Here is a 25315-nt window from a genome sequence, read left to right on the forward strand (position 1 = left end):
TGACATTTCATTTTTGATATATTTTCGAACAGAGGTACTGTTTGACCAAAAAACTTGTCTTGCAGCTTCTTCCTCAGCTCCCTTCTCCACAGCTAATCTATACATACAAACTGCCACCACAGCTCAGGCTGTCAGTTCCATACGTGGCTTTGTCACAGGCGTTAAAGGTGTGACCCTGTTCTCTCCCATTATGAAAGCACTGTGTGCCAGACCATGGTGATTGTGCAACAGTAGGTAAGTGACAGTCCCAAAAGCCTACAATAAATAAGGAGAATACATATTCAAACAAGAACATCAGGAATAACTGAGCTACAGTTATTCCTGCAAAGCTGGGAGGTTTCAAACATCTGCTGGTGCTGTAGCCGTCCAATATTTGTAGCTACTTTACCCAACCTGTCCACTCTTGGGCAGCAGATCTGTGTCTGGCACGTTCTCTGCAAATTCACTTGCTATGAGGTCGATCATGAACGCAACGTAGTCCTTGTTAAGAATACGTTGCTCAACAACTATGCGATTGTTAGGCATGCTGAATTTTCTGTCCTTAAGACACAAAGCGATGCTGTAATGGCCAATCAGTTTCACAGATCTGTCAGCCATTTCAAGGAACCTGCAATCCACGTTGATATCCCCAGCAGTTGGTCTTGGTTTTTCTCAGTGAAACCTGTCGTATACTGCTTGTTCCTAAGCTCGTCAAGTGTGATGACTGACATTCTATTGACGATAACTGGTGACTGACACTCAGGACTATTACTGCATCCACCAAGTGGCCCATTTACTCCTCAACCTAACCTTGTCTTGACAACATATGGCTCTCCATTCACATTCCTGATTGGCTCCAAAGCACTGGGAACATTTGTGACTATCAGAATCTTCCCATCTGCATCTATTTCTGGTGGGCGGACATTGTTTCAAGTGAGGTCAATTTCTCAAGTTTTGCTATTGTGTGATATTGCATCTATCGACAGGCATCTTATATTGGAAAAAGATCTTTGGTATTTCACAATACGCATCACTGTCCAATTAAGCGATTTCCAAATGAGATGCAATACCACTCTGCACCACTTTCTCTTGGCCCATTGTGCACAAGAAAATCCTTGTTTTCCAGGGAGACCAAGTCTTTCAAACACCCTGCGGGCAGAAAGATGCAGTATTTCCTGGGTCCAAAAAGGCGTATGTTTCAACTGCCCTTTTCCCCTTAGTTGATTTGACCTCGGACTGTCACGGTGGCAAATTTACATTCCTGGTCACCTCCCCAGTGAGACTACTAGTTCTTCTACCAATGGATGGATGTGCAGCAAGCTGGGGTGTCGTGAGCCACATTTTATATATAAATACGCTTCCTACATTCTCTGTTACTGTGCGTCATACCCAAGCAGCCAAAGCAAACTCCATTAGTTTTCACAAACTTTTAAATGTGGGCTTTCCTTTCCAATAGAGGGCATTACTTCTGCGTGTGTCCACAATTTTTATGATAGAGGCAAGCAATCTCTGATCCATCCCCTTTGTTATCTGTTGGGGCCTTTTTTTGATTGCTGTAACAGTTGTGGCAAAACTGCTCCCTTTGACCTTTAAACGAGGCATGGATTTTGTTCTGCGGCCTTGCTTGACTGACACAAGTGTTGGGGCATCCTGTATGTCTCCAAATACAGGGTCCATAACAATTTCTACTTGACGCGCAATAAAGCTTACAATATCAGGGTACATGGCTCACTGCGCCGACCCCTTTCCTGTACTGTATGTCGCAAACTGTAGTGCCGCCACTAGTTCCTTAGCTTATATGGTAGCTTCTTGATCACAGTGAGCATGTTCGCTAATGTATTCAAATCACACAGACTATATACGGTACATCAGGGGTGGGCAATTAATTTTTACCGGGGGCCGCATGAGCAACCCGAGCACTGCTGGAGGGCCACATCGACAATATTTCAATTACATTTTGCTCAATATTATTTTTGATATATACCGTAAGATAAATAATAATAATAATAATTAATAATAATAGTAATACTTCAACATAGTGTGTGTAACAGCTTTCCATGACTAATATAAATAAATTAACATTAATAATAAATGACAGTAAAATAAGCACACGTATGACTGAGGAGTCATAGTGTAACTTTGTGTGGTGTTTGAGTTGTCCGACTTTTTGTGTGGCCATAAACGCACCAGTGGTTTAGTGCTATGCGTGTTGGTGACAGATGACAAGTTGGTTTTGGCCTGGTTTGTACGGCAGAAAATGACTAGTTTTTCGAGATAGAAGTGTTTTACTCATGTTTTTGGTGTGGTTATGTCCGAATATAAACAGTTTTGCTCAATAAAGTGATCGATATAATTCCTGTCCTCGAAGCATCTCGATAGACGTTACAATAATTGAACGGTGTTCAATTGAACGGTGTTGACGAACACCGTTAGGGCCGCTTGTTGTCACTGTCACTCAGAGTTGCATTGCAAAATTACATAGAATAAATATGTTTATTTTGTTTAGAATCCAGATGGGATTTGATTTGGTGCGCGGCATATATTTGCTGCGCGCAGCAGACGCTTGAGCAGTGCGCAATTGCGCAGGCACGCACCTTAGAGTGAACGTTGCTTTGCAGTCCATGTCTTGTTGGAAACACGCCATTCTTCATCAACTTTTCTCTTTTTAGCGTCTCGGGTGTAAACCGTGCATCACTTGTCGCTGCATGTGCACCTTCACTCGCAGGTTACACACGGACACACGCCCATAAATAATACTTTTCAAAATAAAAGCAGCACAGTTGTATTGCGCGCACGACATAGATGTTTTTTCAACTTTATTTTGTTATTTTATGATTGCAGCTGTTCACATTCAATCACAATCACGCACACGCATACGTCCACACGGAAGTAATACAAATAACGATTTTCAAAACAAAAGCAGCACCGTTGTATTGCACACTCGACATAGATACTTTTTAAAATTTATTTTGTAATTTATAATTGGCCTCACGCGGGCCGGACAGGGACGCACAAAGGGCCGGATGCGGCCCGCGGGCCGCAGAATGCCCAGGTCTGCGGTACATCCTTCATGGCATTACAACATTCACGTAAAAACAGACTATACTTGCATAGCCTTTGCATCTTCTGATTTAAATGATAATGAAAATATTTTATTTATGTAAGTAGATGATATTTACATGATAATTTCCAAAATGCTCATGAATCAAAGCCTTTGCTGTAGCAAATCCATTTCCATCATTCAGGCACAGGGGTTAGTGCATGTGCCTCACAATACGAAGGTCCTGAGAAGTCCTGAGTTCAATCCCGGGCGCGGGATCTTTCTGTGTGGAGTTTGCGTGTTCTCCCTGTGACTGCGTGGGTTACCTCCGGGTACTCCGGCTTCCACCCACCTCCAAAGACATGCACCTGGGGATAGATTGATTGGCAACACTAAATTGGCCCTAGTGTGTGAATGTGAGTATGAACGTTGTCTATCTGTGTTGGCCCTGCGATGAGGTGGCAACTTGTCCAGGGTGTACCCCGCCTTCCGCCCGCATGCAGCTGAGATAGGCTGCAGCACCCCCCGCGACCCCGAAAGGGACTAGCGGTAGAAAATGGATGGATGGATGTGTCATCACGGTTGAGGCTGCCCACTAATGTATTGCTTGAGGTAGTGCAGGCAATCCATTTCATACTATTTTTTGTTCAAATGACCGTATGAAGGAATGATATTCCAGCCAATTGCCATCAAAGATCTGAACGTCCCTTTTTGGCAGTGGTGTAAGACTGCTCATGCACCAGCATTGATGGAATTTGAAGGTCTTTCCCATTTTCCACATCCTCCTGTGTTTCCTTTTTCACTGATGAAGCCGGCTGCTGCTGGGGCCTTCCAGCCATGTGAGTTTCGAAATGATGGATTACTTGGGGATATTTCGGTATTTTAAACCATGCTTCAACATTCTCAATGCATCCTTCCTTATGTTTATTGAAATCATTTATTTTGTTGTCCATCACTGGGAATTAACTGCATCAGGGATTTATGTAAAGCAAAGGCATCATCAGACAGTTGCAGTAAAACATCTAACTGAGATTTGACCAATGAAATATTTTTTTTATCCTTCATGAGCTCTGTGATAGAAAAAAATCTGACATTTTATTTAATTCACTTTCCTTTTCTGTGCCTTTTGAACTGATTCAATTTTATTCATCATGACCTTTTCCGTGAGTTATCTTCTTTCTGCCATTTTACCAACAGTTGAATGATCACGAAAATCCAATAAAAGCCAGCAGCATCTATAGTCACAAGAGCCGTGTGATAACTTTAAAAAAATCCAGCGCTGCGCTCCCAACCACACACTAGCCTGACGCAGCGATCCAAACACTTGGCTCCTCTCACCAGCAACAACCGACAAACTGAGACAACAAGCCAATTTCCACTCGGTAGCAACCAGTTCAAACTGTTTCCATCAAGCCAACATAACAGCAGAACTCGAAAGGGTTACATACCGTCAATCACCATATGATGTTGGCCGGCCGCAGGCACGCTGTGAGGCGTCCATGTGTCCGTGTCAACCATTCAATTTCCATTCATTAGCTCCGTGTCCAAAGCGTGTGGCTTGTTGAGTCCCTCGCGGATCCAATTCAACTTAGTTTGTCTCGTTTTTCTGACAATGTAACTTAGTTGTCTTGTTTGCTGACAATAGCTATGTGCACAAGGACACAATTAATTGGATTAAAAGCCTAACAAGAATAAAAATGCTTTATGTAAACACGACATTCGGAATATTCTGACCCGATCACACACTTTTGGATTAAAATTTAATTCCGATCAAGATGGATGGTTGATGCCGATCATCTGTACATTAGGGCTGCAACTAACGATTAATTTGATAATCGATTAATCTGTCGATTATTACTTCGATTAATCGATTAATAATCGGATAAAAGAGACAAACTACATTTCTATCCTTTCCAGTATTTTATTGAAAAAAACCCAGCATACTGGCACCATGTTCTGGACATTGGGGGTGCAGCATACACCAATAATAACACAGAAATGTAACCAATCAGATCAGAACTGGATCAGATATTGTACACGTTTCTGTTGTGAATAATAAAGGATTCATTTTAGGCTGCCTCTGAATAATAGCATGAAATATTCCAGCACCTTCTTAACGTTTAGTTATACTAAAGCGTCACTCAAATCTAAATAGATTTATATAGCTTTATCGGTCCCGGCTACATTGATCCATTATGAAACGAACCTGAGATATTTCTGTCTGTTACATTTATTTCTAAATTGGTAACCGTGTGTTTTCTCTCAAAACGGAGTCAAATGTGCCGGAGACACATTATCAGCCCCGCGTTGCAACAAAGGCATAACGTTAACGTGACTCACAAAAAAGCTGAACTCATGAATGCCTGTTGCCACTATGGACTTAAAAAGTTACGTACCGTGAGTTCCCTTCATCCAAGGCTCCAACATGTTTCTTATTCAGGTGCTCCTGAAGCAATGTTGTACTTCCGTGCCATTTTGCAGAAAAAGGTCTTCTTTGAAGTCTTTAAAGTAAAGTGTTCCCACACTTTTGACGACTTAGGCCGTACACTTTTTTCCATTGAAGCAATAACCTCAAGATGTTTTTCCGCTGAACTATCGGTACTGCTTTCCTGCGCTATTTTTCGAATGTTTCCAGCAAAGGAGACGGCGTCGTCACGTGAGCTGCACGTGACCACATCATTGGCTAGTTTACGTCACCTTATGAAACGTAGCCTCAGCGCCGCCCTGGCGCTGTTTTTTACTGTTTTTGTACTTAATTTGATTATTGTTTCTCAGCTGTTTGTAAATGTTGCAGTTTATAAATAAAGGTTTATTAAAAAAAAAAAAACTGCGCATGCGCATAGCACAGTTCCAACAAATCGATGACTAAATTAATCGCCAACTATTTTGATAATCGATTTTAATCAATTTAATCGATTAGTTGTTGCAGCCCTACTATACATTTACTTTACTTTTATAGTACAAAGAGTATTCTTGAACATTTAGGAGTAATATGAGATATATTCTATGTCTGTTACAATCACTGCAGAAACCAAGGTGCATGCTAAATATGCAACCGACCAACGTAAGAAAAGTAAAGAGCTTTGTTATCCATTTGACCAGCTGGTTTCTTACCAGTAACAGTTAGCTATTAGCATGTATCCTTTGCTTTGTCACACACTTCAACCAGTTGAAATGGGCAACATTTAAACAATTATATTATATTTATATTTATTGGATCTGATATTGGGCAGCACGGTGGAACAGGGGTTAGTGCGTCTGCCTCACAATACGAAGGTCCTGGGTTCGATCCTGCGCTCGGGATCTTTCTGTGTGGAGTTTGCATGTTCTCCCCGTGACTGCGTGGGTTCCCTCTGGGTACTCCGGCTTCCTCCCACCTCCAAAAACATGCACCTGGGGATAGGTTGTTTGACAACACTAAATTGGCCCTAGTGTGTGAATGTGAGTGTGAATGTTGTCTGTCTATTTGTGTTGGCCCTGCGATGAGGTGGCGACTTGTCCAGGGTGTACCCCGCCTTCCGTCCGATTGTAGCTGAGATAGGCTCCAGCGCCCCCCGCAACCCCGAAGGGAATAAGCGGTAGAAAATGGATGGATGGATGGATGGATCTGATATTGATATCGGTCCGATATCAGCAAAAAAAAAATTGAATATTGGATTATATCACCTTGCATCTAAAATGTGCGTTCTAAGGTCCAATACAAGCAGTCCTATAGCACATTTACTTGTGCAAAGCTGGACATTCAGTCAAGATCTAAATATTTGGTGGTATCAGGTATCAATATGATCAATATTATCGATACCAAAGTGGGTATTGGTATCGGATCGATACTCACGTGATGTGATCGATACTTTTGATGCAGTTCTTGCCTATATGTCCAGCAAATGACTTGCTTTCATGAGACTGTAGTTACTCTCCCAGTCTGTCAGCGCAAACTGCGCACCTCTCGCTCATTCCACTGCTCACTCAGGCACACTTTTCTTCCTGCTTCACTGACTACTGACTTTATTTGTCACGAACATGTGCCTGAAATGGAAGTTATTCATGTTTTTTTTAATATATTCACATTTTTGTTACATTTTTGCATTTTTGTTATCAAGCACTAGTACATTTTTTCCTAATAAGAGAGGTATTTTAATAATTTGATAAACATTTGATACAAATACATTGTTTTGTATGGTTACATTTAGTTATATAGACATTTTTTTGTGAATAAAATAATTGTCCTGTATTATCGTAGTCATAATCAACGAACTAGAGGGAAATTCACAAAATGATTCAATAATTTGACATTTCAAGTCAAACTATCTGTATTAGTATTGGCGATACTAGCTAGCCCTGTATTTACTTGGTATCGGATCAATATCAAAATTAAAAACCATCGCTTTCACCTACTAAATTTCAGTAAAGTCATTCATAAAAAATAAACATTGTGGGTAAACATGGTACTAGGAGCTAGCAGCTACGCAACAGCTAAGCACACATTAGCACCCAAGCTAGACATACAGTATGTACTGTAATAAATGTCCTTAATTGAACAATATTGCAGTCTAAAAAAGCACATTTTGAAATCTAAACAAGTATCAAATAATTATAGTTGCATATTACTTACACATACAAAGTTTCCAAGGCAGAGTATTTGAAAGTATCCAGTAGCAAACGTGTCCGCAATATTCAACGTATTTTGAAGCCTGTTAAATGTTGGTTTTGGTTTTGTTCACCAGGAACGCGGGAAACAGCGTTTGTGTATGCCTTGTCTGCTGCTACCATCAGCCACACCATCGCCAGGGCCTGCACATCTGGAGATTTGCGACTGTGCTCGTGCGGTCCCATTCCGGCTGAGATTCCGGAGCCCGGCTATCGCTGGGGGGGCTGCGCTGACAACCTACACTATGGTTTAATAATGGGCTCCAAGTTTGCGGACGCTCCCATGAAGATGAAACGTGCAGGCTCTCATGCCAACAAATTGATGCACCTTCACAATAGTGAAGTGGGGAGACAGGTAAGCAATGTTTAGAAGTTCCTTGCTAGTAAACATGCAATAAAAACTGAACAGTGATCCCAATTCAAGCTTTGTGTTCTTTGTTGCCAGGCACTGAGGGAGGCGCTGGTGATGAAATGTAAATGTCATGGCGTATCCGGTTCCTGCTCCATCAGGACCTGCTGGAGAGGCCTTCAGGACCTGAGAGAGATCGCCATGGACCTGAAGACTAAGTACCTGTCAGCGACAAAGGTGGTGCACCGACCCATGGGGACACGCAAGCAGTTGGTGCCCAAAGACATTGACATCAGGCCTGTGAAAGAGAACGAACTTGTCTACCTGCAGAGCTCCCCAGACTTCTGCAGCAAGAGTGAAAAACAGGGTTCTGTTGGCACGCAGGACAGGTGAGACTTTTGATTTCTACTGCAGCCTAAGAAGCAGTGTATTTTTTGTAGTACCAAAATGATAGACTCTGTCCTGTATGGGTATTCTCTAACCGCGGCAAAAGCCCAGTTTCTCACAAAGTAGCATTTGGTTCAGTTTGTTAAAGTACCAATTGTCAAAGGTTCCATATGTGTGTGACCCATACTCTCGCAAATTCCAGCATTGTTTAATTGGTGCACCAACAACTGAATGATCACTTTGTAGCAGTTGCCAATGTGATGGTTTGTGGAAACACACATTGAGGTTTTTAAATACGTCCTGATCGTATGACTGCAAACATAAAACTGATGCACAACAAACTATGCCCCCACCTGCATGCCGACGTGAGAGGCCAAATCCTAATGTTACGAAAGAATGGAAGAACACAAAAGGCTAAAATCAAAGTATTGCGGATTAAAGATAATATGTATTGGATATGCTTTGTTGTAAATTTTGCATACATTTTGCTCCACAGCCAATTTTATAACCCGCTCTCTACATGTGTCTGCAAAATGTTTCTTACTGGAGGTATTCCCAGATTGCAAATAAAACCACGCCCCGCCCTCTCCAAAAGTATCATAACTTATCTTTTAAAAATGTTCAGTTAAAATATAGTGTATGTCTTAAAAACATCTGCTTTTTCGAAAATAAAAAAAACATTGTATTGATTGACCCGGTCTGCTCTGATCGATTCCGACTCCAGAGCTGCATAAAAAAGTTATTTTTACCTTCAATACGTTGGTGTTCGCGTGCGCATGCCAAGATGATATGAAAACAATACTTTATCATACTCTTCTCTCAAACCTCAAGTAGTAATTACGCTGTCATTTTACATCAAAGTTGAGTCGCTAATCCAATTTCGTACTGGTCCATCTTGACAAAACAGTCCCGTGTAAAATGTGGCAAAGACAAACACAGAAGTATTTATTTCATAAACATCAGAGCGAGTAGGAGGACATTAGACGAGAAGATATACCACACAAGCTAGAGGCAGCAGCCATTCCAGTCTCACAGTCTATGGCGGTGCTTCTCAAATATTTTCTGTTACGCCCCTCCTAGGAAGAAGAATATATTTTGCGCCCAACCCTCCACTCTCCATTGTGGCTATAAATAGTATAATTTGTCTGTGAAATTGTTATAACTATACCATTTCATAACATTGTAAGCTTAATAGCAATAAAGGACACAACACACCGGTCTTTCCTCGTCTCCCACTGTGGTTACATTGAAGCCAAATGCTACACACGCTTCAACATATTGTGGTATGGCAAAAAAAGCACGTTCCCCGCGGTCACACAAGCTGCCCCACTATTTGAGAAGGACTGGTCTATGGCGCAGAGGGAAAGGAGCACTACGGGCTGCATATTAGAAATGCCCACGTAAGTAGATCTGTCAAAATAAAAATTTAAACTGAACTAATGCCTTCTTAAGCCAGACTATGGTTTATTATTCTGTGATGCACTGTGAGCTGAATTGCATCACTCGGTGAACACGCGGCTTATCACGGCTGCTGAACAATGGCGGGCCCACACGGCGGCAAATAGGAAATGACTGATCCTTTGACCGATTGTTGGCTCGTCCACAGTGTTGACTTTAGGAAAGTGATGTCCTGCTTGGTGGCACAGTTTAGTTAGCGGGCTGGCTGATAACAACCAGAATACCCTGCTTGTCTGAGCACGTGTCACCAAAGAAGGCTACTGTGACCGAGGTCCTTGTCCCTTTATCTGCAACAATGACTAATGCACTTATTCTTGGGCACGACACAACTCCAGCTGATATCGTCTCAAGGGGCTCACACAGATTTGGAAACATTTAAAGGTTTCCCATAGATAAAGTTTTGCTTACACTATTTGCTCCCTGTAGTGTGTAAGTGTGGTGAGAACCGAGCAGGCAGCAAAGAGTCATTTTGTCTGAGGATTTTACTCGGCTAAGCAGTATCAGGGAAAACATATGCTGTTATCTTCCAGACTTATTGAATGTTCCAATTTTCTTTCAATGCACGGCTGAGAAGGAAATGCCTTATCTCCAGACTCGATTCATTTGTTATGGATTGCACGACACCGGAGGCGTATTTTGACAATAACAATTGCAGTCACAGGAGTTTTTTCACTAACATAAAAAGCTGATTATGTTTCATCTTGTTTTATTGCAAATTGTGTGCAAATGCTGAGAGATGCTGGGAAGAAATACAAAAGTTATGTACCGTGAGGGGTCTAAAATGTTTCCAGGGGGGGGACAAATACATTCATACCTCTCGTTAGTGATACGTTCCAAAAGGTCAGACAAAAAACATAAAGTAAATTCATCTGTTCAAGACATCCGACACTTGCATTTGTGACCAAATATTGGAGTCTTTTTTAAAATCACTTTAAATTATGCAAACAAGTAATGACCTGTGATTAATCTGGTTAAAAGAATCAATCATTAGAAAGTGCTACTACCAACACATTAAAACACTACCAACAACACCAAACATTAGGAAAGTTACTATCAGGGATTTATGCCGCCGATTCTGATACTGATCATCCATGAGTGAGATTGGCCGATACTGATTCTGATGACATATAAACTGTATATTTTGTTATTTATTTATGATGAGTGCTATTGATTAACAATATGTAGTAATGTGGCCAGATATGGTACTGCAATCACGATCAAAATTCTGTAGTCCCATCCTACTCTCCATGACTGAGGTTGCCAGATACGCATACTTCAAATGGAAATCGACGAGTCCTACGCTGTAGGTTTCTCTTGATATTGCTTCTTGCAAGATGGTTTACTAAGTAATTATGGCAAATTTTACTGATGTCGATTAGCCAAATGTATTTGCAAAGTTACGCAGCAATATTTTTGTCGGGAGTCGGGACAGACTGTTGGCATTACCCTGTTAAAATGTCTAGTTTGACCACACAGACCACCATATAAATCATATAATAATATATAACATATATCGCATAGACCTACAGTAAAATTACAGCCACATTTCGTTCAGCATAACTCCATGTTGCATCCAATCTGACACACTGCATTCTCTTCCATGTACGCACATCACATCTTTCAGTGCAGAGTGCAATTCTATGAGCCAACCCACGTTACGCAAAAACCACGTTACGCATAAATCATATAGCCTACTACCATGTCAATACACAAAGTAGAAAATCATTACATGTAATGCATTATATTGTGCCAAGCAAATACCACCCCATATGTGTTTGATGCACATACAGTACCAGAAACCGCAATTAGCTGTGCTAATGTTGGAACCCATTTCCTCAGCGTATCAGCATATTGAGAACGAAATAGGCACTGACACTACCCTTATCCACATAGGTTTTATTTGTCGAAAATATATTTTGCCCTGTCAGTTGGATGACACATCGACATACAGGCTAACGGGCATATATTTCCTCCGTTAGCTTGCATGTCGATGTGTCATTGACCGGGTTAGCATGCTAAGCATTCGTTGCACGAACATACTAGCTTTGTTAGACAAGATCATAGACTGTATTGGACAATATAGTTTACATACGAAATGTCCATTTCCATTTATTACAAGTAATCAGAAAACGTAAATGCCTGACTTACTTAGGAAATTAGCAAGTTCGGCGTCTTCTCCGCCTTCAATCGTCTCCATCTTTCAAAGGCATCCCCGATACAAATCCTCGTTTTGTTCCTGGCTTTGTCATGAATAAGTTGAGAATCGTTACGACGCCTTTTAGATTTACTAAAGTCTGACATGTTTAGTAACTTTCGTTATCAGTTATAAAGGTATTTGAAAAGAACATGATTTATTAATGCCTTTTGACATATCAGGGCCATTTAATCATGACTTGATATGACATTATTACATATGGCACCTTTAAACTAGTTCCATATTCTTTTTTATTACATACAATTGTTTGATCAAAACAAAGTCTAAACTAAATCAAAAACTGCCCTCTATTACTAATTTAAACCCTTTTTGACCTCAAAGTCTTCCTGTGTCCAGGCACTTATTCTTTGAATTTGTAAGCATTACCAAAAAGAAAAAAAAATGCTTGTGAAAGACAGTGCTTAGAAGAAGAAATGAATTATATTTATTGAATTAAAGAAAGAAATCATCAAAAACATGACAGAACGTGTAGCTAGCTCACTTGGTGAAGCAGTCTGCACCATACTGAAGCAGAATGAGTTGATATAGCCAGCCAAGGACGTTAGAATAACAACTATAAGGCAGAAAATATCCATGAAAATATGGAGAAGTTGCTGATGGTGTGTTTGATGGAAAATTAGTTGAAAAGATACAATTGTATTGTTTTTCATACAATATTATCTAAAGGTAAATGTTTCCTTTTAAAAGGCATGTTACATGTTAAGATTGTTTGCGGGCAAGCACGTAAATTGATTTCAATTAATTTCAATGGGCTGTTTTGCTGTTTTCGCAAGGAACAAAACTTGGCACAGAACCATATCCTTAGGTACCACTCCATATTACAAGACAAGGGTTTTAGCAATTGTTTACATAGAGCAGTGTTTCTTAACCACAGGGCCCCCAGTGGGCTACCAAAAAAGATCTGTTTCTCAGCTGTGGTCCGAATGGGCCCGAGCGGTACTTTTCCACCACTTGTAGCAGTAATGACATTATCAAACAAACAAACAGTCTGGAGCTAAAGTCATAGAGTAGTTTATTGAGCGCAAAAATTATGACCAAAGTGGTGAAGCTTTATTTTCATTTGCACTTGAATTTTATTAACAGTTTAGTTAAAAAAAGATATTCCTTATCAATTTAGTTCATTTATTTTAGCACAACATAATTGTATGTAAACTTATTTTTTGCCAGTAATTAAAGAGTCTTGTCTCATGCAGTATATTTGGTTAGTACTTATTTTTCTAATCAGCCTGACCTAAACCTAAGGTTTATGAGTTAAATATATAATAATCTTGGTGATTAAAATGTGGTTTCATATCATTTGACAAGGTTGTAAACTGTACGTAGGTTAGATACAATCAATCATGAATGAGATTATAATCAAGAGTATGAATACTAATTCAGTGTTAACATTTGAGTGGGCCCCAGGTCCCTCTGTAGTGGAAAAGTTGGCCCCTGAGGTCAAAAAGGCTAAGAATAGAGTAAAGTAAGTTACATTAGTGTACCACTACTGAAGTGGTGGCAGAGACCCTTGAAGCAGGCTCAGGAGGGGCAAGAAACGTGGGAGGCAACTTTACCACATTACCTTTTTGAACATTAGAAATGTCATACATGAACGTCATATTCAGCCACTTTACAGATAAACTGTAGACATGTTTCATATCAAGGACACTCACCAGCTTCAATTTCCGATATTTTAGCAGCCATTCGAATATGCAAAATTTTTGCCAAATCTTTGTGGGCCGTGAGAGGACACACACATTGCGTCAATAATCCTCATGTGCTCAATTAGCTCATCAAACTTTGAAAAAGTCCCTCAAAACTTTGTGTTTAGATTACCCTTGTGCAGTATCACCACTGAGTTGTCACTCACTTGTCGCCACTTGAAGACAGGCTTTATCTGTCTTTACACTTGAACTGACCTCCTGTCTCCACAGTTAGGCCTGACAGTCACAAGACCTCAATCTTATGGATGCTCCTTATATGGTCAGTGCTTTATGTGGAGGAAGTAAAAGCAAATTAAGTGTGGGGATTAGAATTGAAAACTAAGGCTTGGACTCGCACTAGGCTAATTGTACTGTGCTTCGCTCCGCCTCACACCCAGCATAATTCATCTGCGATGTTCCAATTAGGGATTTAATGCTATTTTTCAATGTATTTATGGCGAGTGCTATTGACAGTGTAACAATATCAACACAATATTTAAACTACTCCCCTTGTCTCTTTTATTACATACAATTATTTGATCAAAACAAAGTCAATAGTACACAATAACTAAACAAAAGCAAAAACTACTATCTACTACAGATGTATCTTGTAATGTATTCTTTGGTATACAAATGATAAAATGATAAATGGGTTATACTTGTATAGCGCTTTTCTACCTTCAAGGTACTCAAAGCGCTTTGACAGTATTTCCACATTCACCCATTCACACACACATTCACACACTGATGGCGGGAGCTGCCGGTATACAAATACCGGTAAGGGTTTTCCGATCAGGGTTTTTTTGCTGCCGAATCCGATCATCCATGAATAATACCGGCTGATACAAATACCGAACAAATCACATGTACTAATTGTACATTTTTCAATCTATTTATGGTGAGTGCTAGTGATATGTATTTTCTTTCTCAGTGATAAGATAAGATATGCAGTTTTGTCATAATGAAGGTGATTATTATTAACTTAGAGGATCGGCTCCACACTGTGTATAGTGATACATAATTAGTTGCTAGCTGCGAGTCAGCCGGGGATACTAAAAATAAATACAGCGTCATCCAGATAGGATCGGCAGTTGTGATCAGCAATAAAAGGCGTTAATTGGCAATGGCGATCATATACTTTTTCAAGAAAATACTGATTAGTGGCGGATCGATCGATACAGCCCTAATAAAAATGATAATAAAACCTTTTCAAAACATGTTACAGGTTACAAACGCTCCTCTTGGCTGCTGACGTATAACATACAGCGAGAAGCAAGCTTAGCGGTTAGCTTAGCCATTGACATGCCTGCTCTATTAAAATGTTTAGCCTTGTCCTCCGGTGATAATACTACTTGACAATGACACTTAAGATACTAAGGAATGCAATTTATTTTCCGTAATGGAGGTGATTATTATTAACTTAGGGCAGGGGTCGGCAACCCGCGGCTCCGGAGCCAATGCGGCTCTTTGACCACTTTGATGCGGCTCAGCTGCATACTTACCGACCCCCCCGATTTTCCAGGAGACTTATGGATCTCAGTGCCTCTCCTAGATAACTCCCAGGGAAACTATAATCCTATTTTCACTCTAATTACTAAATTAAGGGAGTGCCCTGATTGCACTGTAGTAATTGTTCTCTATAGCATTTACAAACAGCGTGCCAGCCCGGCCACATGTTGAATTTAGCTTTTACTTGCAAACATAGGAGACAGCAAAGCATACTTAGTCATCAGCCACACAGCTTACACTGACGGTAGCCGTATCAAACAACTTTAACACTGTTACGTTACAAATACGCGCCACACTGTGAACCTACACCAAAAAAGAATGAAAAACACATTTCTGGAGAACATCCCACCGTAACACAACATAAACACAACACAACCAATACCCAGAATTCCATGCAGCCCTAACTCTTCCGGTCTAGATCATACACCCCCGCTACCACCAAATCCCCCCACACATCAACCCCCCCCCCCCCCCACCCCCCCCCCGTGCGTTGGTTGAGCGGAAGAGTTAGGGCTGCATGGGATTCTGGGTATTGGTTGTGTTGTGTTTATGTTGTGTTACAGTGCAGATGTTCTCCAGAAATGTCTTTGTCATTCTTTTTTGGTGTGGGTTCAAAGTGTGGCGCATATTTGTAACATAACAGTGTTAAAGTTGTTTTATACGGCTATACCGTCAGTGTAAGCTGTGTGGCTGCTGACCTAGTACGCCTTGCTGTCACTTACGTGAGCAAGCTGAAACTGCATTCTACATGTGGTCGAGCAGGTACACTGTTTGGGCAGGCTGTAGAGGGCGCCAAAAGCAGTGCCATCACGCCCTGATATTCGGGAGTCTCCCGGAAAAAATGAGAGGGTTGGCAAGTATGACGCGATCAAGCGCCATTCATTCAAAACTCACGGGCCGTACTAACATCAAATTTCCACATCAAAGTGCGTGCCGGTGCGTGTGTCTGAGACCCCTGGTTAACATAGCACAAAGCATTTAAGCTTTGTATGCGGTGTTTTTAATTGTAAATTTAAAATTTTTTTTTGTGGCTCCCATTATTTTCTTTAATTTGTGAAACTTGCCAAAATGGCTCTTTGAGTGGTAAAGGTTGCCGACCCCTGACTTAGGGGAATGGCCCCACACTATGTATGAAGACACATAGATAGCTGCTAGCCACCTGTCAGCCGGGGGATTAAAAACATAGTGTCTGCCAGAGGGGATTGGGGTATGTGATCGGCATTAAAATGGCAATCACATACTTTTTCACAAAAAGCGGCTGATACTGATCAGTAGCTGATGTGTGTGCTTGAGTGTTTGGGGGTGCCAGATTTGGTTCCTCTTTGAAGGTCATGGTGCATTTTGGCTTCATTCTGGGGTTTGTGTCTCTAGCCTTTTTCTTAGAGCAGTGCATTTTAAGCACAGGAGGTGAACAAACCTACGAGTAATCAGTGATGGGTAGTACTGCGCTACAAGTAGCGACACTTCGTAGCTTAACTACTTTTCCCAGTACGTGGCAGTAGCGTCACTCCTCTTTCAACCAGTAGTGATTCCTATTGCTTAGCTACACTATATTGCCAAAAGTCCACCCATCCAAACGATCAGAATCCAGTGTCCTAATCCAGGTGTATAAAATCAAGCACTTATGCATGGAGACTGTTTCTACAAACAGCTGTGAGAGAATGGGCCGCTCTCAGGAGCTCAGTGATTTCCAGCGTGGAACTGTCATAGGATGACTCTGCAACAAATCTAGTCGTGAAATTTCCTCGCTCCTAAATATTCCAAAGTCAACTGTCGGCTTTATCATAAGAAAATGGAAGAGTTTGGGAACAACAGCAACTCAGCCACGAAGTGGTAGGCCACGTAAACTGACAGAGAGGTGTCAGTAGATGCTGAAGCGCAAAGTGCAATAAGGTCGCAGACTTTCTGCTACAGAGCTCCAAACTTCATGTGACTTTCCAATTAGCACAGCTGCATCTAAACCATACATCACCAAGTCCAATGCAAGCAGTGGAGACGCGTTCTCTGGAGTGATGAATCACGCTTTTCCATCTGGCAATCTGATGGACGAGTCTGGGTTTGGAGGTTGCCAGGAGAACGGTACATTTCGGACTGCATTGTGCCGAGTGTGAAATTTGGTGGAGGAGGAATTATGGTGTGGGGTTGTTTTTCAGGAGTTGGGCTTGGCCGCTTAGTTCCAGTGAAAGGAACTTTGAATGCTCCAGGATACCAAAACATTTTGGACAATTCCATGCTCCCAACTTTGTGGGAACCATTTGGAGCGGGCCCCTTCCTCTTCCAAGATGACTGTGCACCAGTGCACAAAGCAAGGTCCATAAAGACATGGATGACAGAGTCTGGTGTGGATGAACTTGACTGGCCTGCACAGAGTCCTGACCTGAACTTGATAGAACACCTTTGGGATGAATTAGAACGGAGACTGAGAGCTAGGCCTTCTCCACCAACATCAGTGTGTGACCTCACCAATGCGCTTTTGGAAGAATGGTGGAAATTTCCCATAAACACAACCTTGTGGACAGCCTTCCCAGAAGAGTTGAAGCTGTAATAGCTGCAAAAGGTGGACCGACATCATATTGAACCCCATGGGTTAGGAATGGGACGGCACTTCAAGTTCACATGTGAGTCAAGGCAGGTGGCCAAATACTTTTGGCAATATAGTTTATTTTAGACCCATGTAGCAACGTAGCGTCCATCAAACGCTACAAAGAGAGAAATTCTAGAGGGGGGAAAACTAAAAATATGAACAAAATCCATGATTATTGGTTGGTTTATGATGATGAGTCACAATTAGATAAGGTTAGGGCCAATCAGAGGCAAGATAGGGCGGGTCATGAGACTTCAAAACCAGGAAGCAAAATCATACATGGACGGAAGGAGGTTACTCTCAAAGGGGTACTAACCAGCAACCACAACATTTTAGTGAAGTTTCTAAAAGAGACAGGTTTATGGAATATAATTTAGTATGGGAAGGTGTATATGTACTGTATGTATGTGGGGGGGGGGGGGGGGGGGGGGGCAAAGGAGGGAACTCCAATACAGTAGGTGGCGGTAATGCACCATAAACCTTGAGCCATAAAAATTATAATAATAATAATAGGAAGAAGAAGAAGAAAGAAAAGAAGAAGTAAAAGAAGAATTTGGGTTTCACTATGTAAAGCGCTTTGAGTCACTAAAGAAAAGCACTTTATAAATTTAATTCACTTCACTTCAAGAAGAAGAAGAAGAAGAAGAAGAAGAAGGCGAAGAAGACAACACACACCGCCACATGACAACTAGGGACAGAGGGAAGCTGATGACTCGAAAAGAAAACATACTTGAAAATGGATTCCCTCACACAGATGTTTCCACTGCTGCCAGTGTTGATGATGTTTTCAAAACAAACCCTTGCAATTCATAAACATAGTATTTTAAGTATTTTAATGCACGGTTTGCTGCTTTGTTTGTTTAAACAACTTTGTTTCCTCCAGGGTGCAAACATAGGCCATTTACCAGTACTTTTATTTCATATGCATAATATTTTACATTTAATAAAAGTTCTGTTTTGTACTGGCTAACTTGATAGTGCACATTGGTGTGGGCAAACCACTCAGGGAGATGGGAAAGTATCAATTCCGATTACCCCATGCTGCTTAGTTAACACTGGTAAAACATTTAAATAGGGTTCTAGTCCTGGCACAAAAATATGTAATCTTTTATTGATTTCTGTTGGTGTAAAAATAGAGGTTTTAATGTCTGTTTTGTAAAACAAATGTTTTGCATTTTTCCATTGGCCAGGTTATTGTCCCTTTGCCACCATGGCTTCTGTTGAATCAGTCATTTATATCCTGCGCTGAAAAGTTCCCATTCCAATTGAGAGTATATATTTTGGTGTTTATCTATTACCATTGTTGTTTCACTGCCTTTTGTTTACAGTGTTTTTCCCCCTCATTTTGTACACGATACTAAAACTTTGAAAGTTAAAAGAAATGTTAAAATGTTAAAAAGCCAGACATAGGGCATGTTTCCAGTTGTGTTTATGAAAACAAACAATCAAACTGAGCATTTATTCTCTGCCTATTTGGTGGAAAGTTGGACTTTAAGTTGAGATATATATTGATATATAATGTAGCTTTGATGTAGTAAGCTACTTTTGCCGTGTAGCTTGTAGTGTAGCTTGCTACAGTTCTCTGGGGATAGCGTCTCCTGTAGCTTAGCTACATTTAATCGAGAGTAGCTTAGGTTACTACATTTTCCAAGTAGCTTGGCCATCACTATTAGTGATTGCTGGGATGTGAAATGATGAAGGGGTAGGAGTAATAAGCTTTCGAAACTTGTTGAACAGTCAACTGTAAACAATTTAGATTTTGATGTAACTTTGTGAGCATGTTCCAAATGAACTACTACTTCCTTATTATGTACCAATGGTGGTTAAAGCAAGCGAGGTTGCGTTCACAAACTCTTGTTATTATGATCATCAGTTTTACAAAAGCCGTTTTTTGTGGGGGGTTTTCACAAAAAATTGTATGTTTTCCATTTTTAAGTACCAGTTCAGACACAGTTTAAGCACCGACACCATTTTTTAAGTACCAATATGGTACTAGTATTGCCTAAAATGAAACCAATACCCATCTGTAATTGTGGCTCTTTGAGAAAACTAGTCTGTCTATGGACGACTGCACACAACTATATCTATGTCTAAACTGTACACAACTATAACAATGTCTAAACTGTACACAACTATAACTATGTCTAAACTGTACACAACTATAACTATGTCTAAGCTGTACACAACTATAACTATGTCTAAACCGTACACAACTATAATTATGTCTAAACTGTAGACAACTATAAGTATGTCTAAACTGCACACAACTATGACAATGTCAAAACTGTACACAACTATAACAATTTCTAAACTGTACACAACTATAACTATGTCTAAATTGTACACAACTATAACTGTCTAAACTGCACACAACTATAACAATGTCTAAACTGTACACGACTATAACTATGTCTAAACTGTTCACAACTATAACAATGTCTAAACTGTACACAACTATAACTATGTCTAAGCTGTACACAACTATAACTATGTCTAAACTGTACACAACTATACGTATGTCTAAACTGTACACAACTATAACTATGTCTAAACTGCACACAACTATAACAATGTCAAAACTGTACACAACTATAACAATTTCTAAACTGTACACAACTATAACTATGTCTAAATTGTACACAACTATAACTGTCTAAACTGCACACAACTATAACAATGTCTAAACTGTACACAACTATAAAAACTATCTAAGACTGTACACAACTATAAGTACGTCTAAACTGTACACAACTATAACTATGTCTAAACTGTACACAACTATAGTGGTTAGAGTCCGCCCGATCGGTAGGTTGTGAGTTCAAACCCCGGCCGAGTCATACCAAAGACTATAAAAATGGGACCCATTACCTCCCTGCTTGGCACTCAGCATCAAGGGTTGGAATCGGGGGTTAAATCACCAAAAATCAACCCCAGGGGTTGATGAAGGGTGATGGGTCAAATGCAGAGAAATAATTTTGCCACACCTAGTGTGTGTGTGACAATCATTGGTACTTTAACTTTAATAACAATGTTTAAACTGTACACAACTATAACTATGTCTAAACTGCACACAACTATAACTATCAAAGACTGTGCAAAACTATAACTATGTCTAAACTGCACACAACTATAACTATGTCTAAACTGCACACAACTATGTCTATGTCTAAACTGCACACAACTATAACTATCTAAGACTGTACACAACTATAACTATGTCTAAACTGCACACAACTATAACTGTCTAAACTGTACACAACTATAAGTATGTCTAAACTGTACACAACTATAAATACATCTAAACTGCACACAACTATAACTATGTCTAGACTGTACACAACTATAACTATGTCTAAACTGTACACAACTATACGTATGTCTAAACTGCACACAACTATAATATTTATGTCTAAACTGTACACAACTATAACTATGTCTAAACTGTACACAACTATAACTATCTAAGACTGTACACAACTATAACAATGTCTAAACTGCACACAACTATAATATTTATGTCTAAACTGTACACAACTATAACTATGTCGAAACAATACACAAATATAACAATGTCTAAATTGTACACAACTATAACTGTCTAAGACTGCACACAACTATAGCTATGTCTTAACTGCACGCAACTATAACGATGTATAAACTGTACACAACTATAAGTATGTCTAAACCAGTGGCGTGCGGTGAGGTTAATGTCTGGTGAGGCACGACTGCATCATCACAGTCAGATTTACAAACATATGAACCTGCAGTGCAGGTGTACCTAATGTTGTGTCCCTGCGGTCGTTCGCGGCTCCTGCAGCGCGAGCATTGTTGTTTTTGCACTTTTTGGCTTCTTGTTAAGTGACTTTTTTTGGGTGGATTCGGTCTTGCACGTGGAGGGTTTGGGTTTGGGCTTTGGTTGTTGTGGCCGCGGCGCTCCCGTCTGGCGGTGCATTCTGCGGCGGAATTGCTTGGCACCAGGAGGCGGGGTTATGAGACAAGCCTCTCACAGTGCGTCTTCGCAGCAGAGTTTTATGATCGCTCAGCACAAGAAATACGTTACACACATAAAGTTGTTGAGAAAATACACTGTACATTATATACCTCAGCTAACTAAACTATGGAAATGTATAATATAGTTCATATAGCAATACGGTCTCACTGCACAGCAGGCCAGCAGTTAGCCGAGTCATTGCGCACAATCCATGTTGAGGCACAAATCAGTGACGTGCCTCAACTGGCTGCTGATCACCGCACCGTCTCTTCTCAGTATTTGAACGGCAAATGTGAAAATAAAAAAAAAACAATCTAAAACTGGTTAAGTTAAATGGAAAATAACTTTAGTACAATCACTGGATACATATAACAATTTAATTAATTTTTTTTTCTTTTTACTTTTTTTTTTCTTTCCATGATGGCAGGTGAGGCCGTGCCTCCCCTGCCTCTAGTGACTGCACGCCACTGGTCTAAACTGTACACAACTATAACTGTGTTTCAAGTATAGAAAGTATACAAGTAAAGTGTTTCCCAGGTCTCACAAATATAATGAAGTTATTTGCAACTCTTACTGACCGTCGTCCTTCTGCTGCCATTTACCCTGCGCCCGTCTCACCCTGCTGGTGGCTAACACTGTGCCGTCATAAAACCGAGGCATAACGTGGAAAGGGCAAAGTTAAAAAGGGGGCAGGCCTGCGTATTAAGGGTGATTTATGGCGGCCTATTCACTGCCCATTCAAAGCACGGGCTCAAAGATGAGGGCGCGTTGGTGGGTCAGGAGTATTTAAAGGGTCATTGTGAGCGCTTCACAGGCTGGGAATTTGAAACGTTTCCAACGGAGCCATTAACCTAATTGTCTCTGGTGGGAAGTCAAACTGGAACAGGCTTGTCTTTTAAAAGAAAAGGCGCTCACTCAATCTTCTAACTTTGTGTACGCTCATTGCAGGCAGTGCAACAAAACCTCGGCGGGCAGCGACAGCTGTGACCTGATGTGCTGCGGCCGCGGCTACAACCCGTACAGCGAAAAGCTGGTGGAGCGCTGCCACTGCAAGTACCACTGGTGCTGCTACGTCACCTGCAGGAAGTGCGAGAGGATGGTGGAGAGATACGTCTGCAAATGAGTCCTCCCCCCTCCATCCCACCGAGTCGCAGAAGAACCAAAGATAACCAGAAGGCAAAGCAGTCTTCAGCTTTAGCATGTGACGTGGTCTAGTCATCACTTTAGTATCCAAGCTGTCTGCTTTCTGCCGGACATGGACTGTGACGACAGTTTATGTGAAGACCGCAGTCCTCCTGGGTAGTTACTTTCTCTTGTTAATGACCATGAATTCCCCCAACGGGGATGAGGGAAGTCTCTTATATTGTAGCGCTAATAAAAAAAGTAATAATATTGGATTTTTATGCTGGAGGAGAAAGATGGTCCCCCTTCTCGACTGAGACTTATGTTTGGCTTCATTCCACACAAATGGAAGGGATTTGTTGGACTCGTGGGACTTTTTTTTTTTTAGGTACAGTTGACACTTTTTCCTTCTGCATGAAAGGACAAGGGAGGAAAAGGAAACATAAAGGGAACTTCGAGTACTTGGGACTGTCACGTCGTCCTGCATGACTTCATCCCTGTGGACTGAAAGGATTTGCAGATTGATTGTCCTTGACCTTTGACCTGCAGCCATCAAATTGTATTCTATTTTTAGAGCATATGAATGAATGGATTTTGTAAACCACTTCTGTGTGGATGTACATACTCGTATTTTGTATACTGGAATAAAGATAAGTATTTATGAAATGTTTAAGTGATTATGACATGTTTTTTAATTTTTTCCTTAACATAAAAAAAAAAAAAGGTTTTCAGTGCTCTTAGAGCCTCACCTGTCATCCAAAATACAAAAAAAACAACAACAAATAATGCTAACATAAATATTATATATGCCCATTGAACTGTTCTTAATGTATTTTCTGTATGATTTCAATAGGACTGCAACGATTCATCGAATAAATCGATCAGAAAAAAAGCTTTGATTTGTATTTTCTTGCTTCGATGATTCGTTTAATGAGTACAAATAAATACAAATGTATAAAATCCGGACAGCGTAGAGTGCCCGGAACTTAAAATACGTAGACATTGTTTCCGCGAGACTGCTCTAATCGAGCGCACATGCGGTGATGTTTGTTGCGCTGCGGGGGATGTGGCCTGTGTGCGTGCGTGCGGCGGGGAATAGCAGAGTGCCGAGACCGTTGGCTCAAAGACGAGGGGGGAAAAAGAGAAAAGGGCCCAAAGAAGACGAGAAAAGCTTCCAAAGGTTTTGGCATCATTTTAAAAGTGAAAAGGACAGAGATGGTGGTGAAATGTTTGCACCATTTAATGGAGCTGGCACTTCACAATATCGCTACATCGACGATGCAGCACATTGCCAGAAAACATCCTTCACGTTTAACAGCAGCAAAGAAACAGAAAACAAAGTAAAAGTATATTTTGATTGCTAACATCTTATATGTTTGACTTGCACAAAAAATGTTTTATAGAAACACATGAGGACATGTTAGCATCTACAGTTTGTATGTTAATGCTAACCAGTTGGATGTCCAAAAATGGAGCACTACTCCTCCAATGAATTAACATTTTCAAATGTGAATGTGTTCAATTGTTAAATACATTGTCATTCAATTTACATCATTTATAAGAGAGTCCTCTTATTTAGTTCTTTATTCATTATCTATTCCCTGGTTTTGGGCTGTCTTTTTTTACTTTTTAAATTTTTTTTTATAAAAGTTATATATAGAGATGCTCTTGTGTTAAAAGTGCAAATGCAATGCTCAATCCATCCATCCATTTTCTACCGCTTGTCCCTCTCGGGGTCGTGGGGGTGGCTAGAGCCTATCCCAGCTGCACTCGGGCGGAAGGCGGGGTGCACCCTGGACATGTTATGTGCATTTGTAAGAAGGAATCCGGAAAAATCCTTGTTTATTTCAACTATTTTATCAAAATATGCATTACTTATCTATTAGTGCATTAATCGAACAAATTCATTAATCGAACAAATTAATTGACATACTACTAAAATAATCGATAGCCACAGCCCCAGATTCCAATCATTTTGAACATTTTCTGAATTTGCAGAAACCTACACAATCATTCATAAATTTAGTTGGATTGCTCAGGCCGTTTATTTTTGTCAGCATGTTGCCAATATAATGTTTGCAGAAACATTTATTAAACGCCATAACTTTCTAGAGTATGCGTGAATTACTTTAATGTAAGTGTTCTTGCTAACTTTCGGCGTTGTTTAGGTAGCATGACATACCAAAGCTTACAGCAAACACAAACGAGACCCTGCCTTCAAGTTTCCCAAATTGCCCAATTGGGTCGTCAATAAGTCACACAGGACGACGTCGTGACAGGAAGTTATCTTTATGGGTGTATCATTCTGAAACATAATTGTTGTCATTGTTTCTGGTAGAAATCGTTTCAGTG

The 25315-nt window shown here is 40.4% G+C and overlaps 1 protein-coding gene across 3 annotated transcripts in view; it reads left to right on the forward strand.

Moving 5' to 3' along the window:
* wnt11 (wingless-type MMTV integration site family, member 11) overlaps positions 1–23820 on the forward strand; it is a 49406-nt gene extending 25586 nt beyond the window's left edge. For all 3 annotated transcript variants that reach the window (XM_062046442.1, XM_062046441.1, XM_062046443.1), the window contains exons 4-6: positions 7744–8021; positions 8112–8404; positions 22790–23820. In XM_062046442.1, coding sequence (XP_061902426.1) covers positions 7744–8021; positions 8112–8404; positions 22790–22964 — 746 coding nt within the window. In that variant the 3' untranslated portion in view covers positions 22965–23820. The remainder of the gene's footprint in view (positions 1–7743; positions 8022–8111; positions 8405–22789) is intronic.
* The last annotated feature ends 1495 nt before the right edge of the window (positions 23821–25315 follow it).

This window comes from Entelurus aequoreus, linkage group LG05 (assembly GCF_033978785.1).
Source record: "Entelurus aequoreus isolate RoL-2023_Sb linkage group LG05, RoL_Eaeq_v1.1, whole genome shotgun sequence".
In the NCBI taxonomy this organism is placed as follows: Eukaryota; Metazoa; Chordata; class Actinopteri; order Syngnathiformes; family Syngnathidae; genus Entelurus; species Entelurus aequoreus.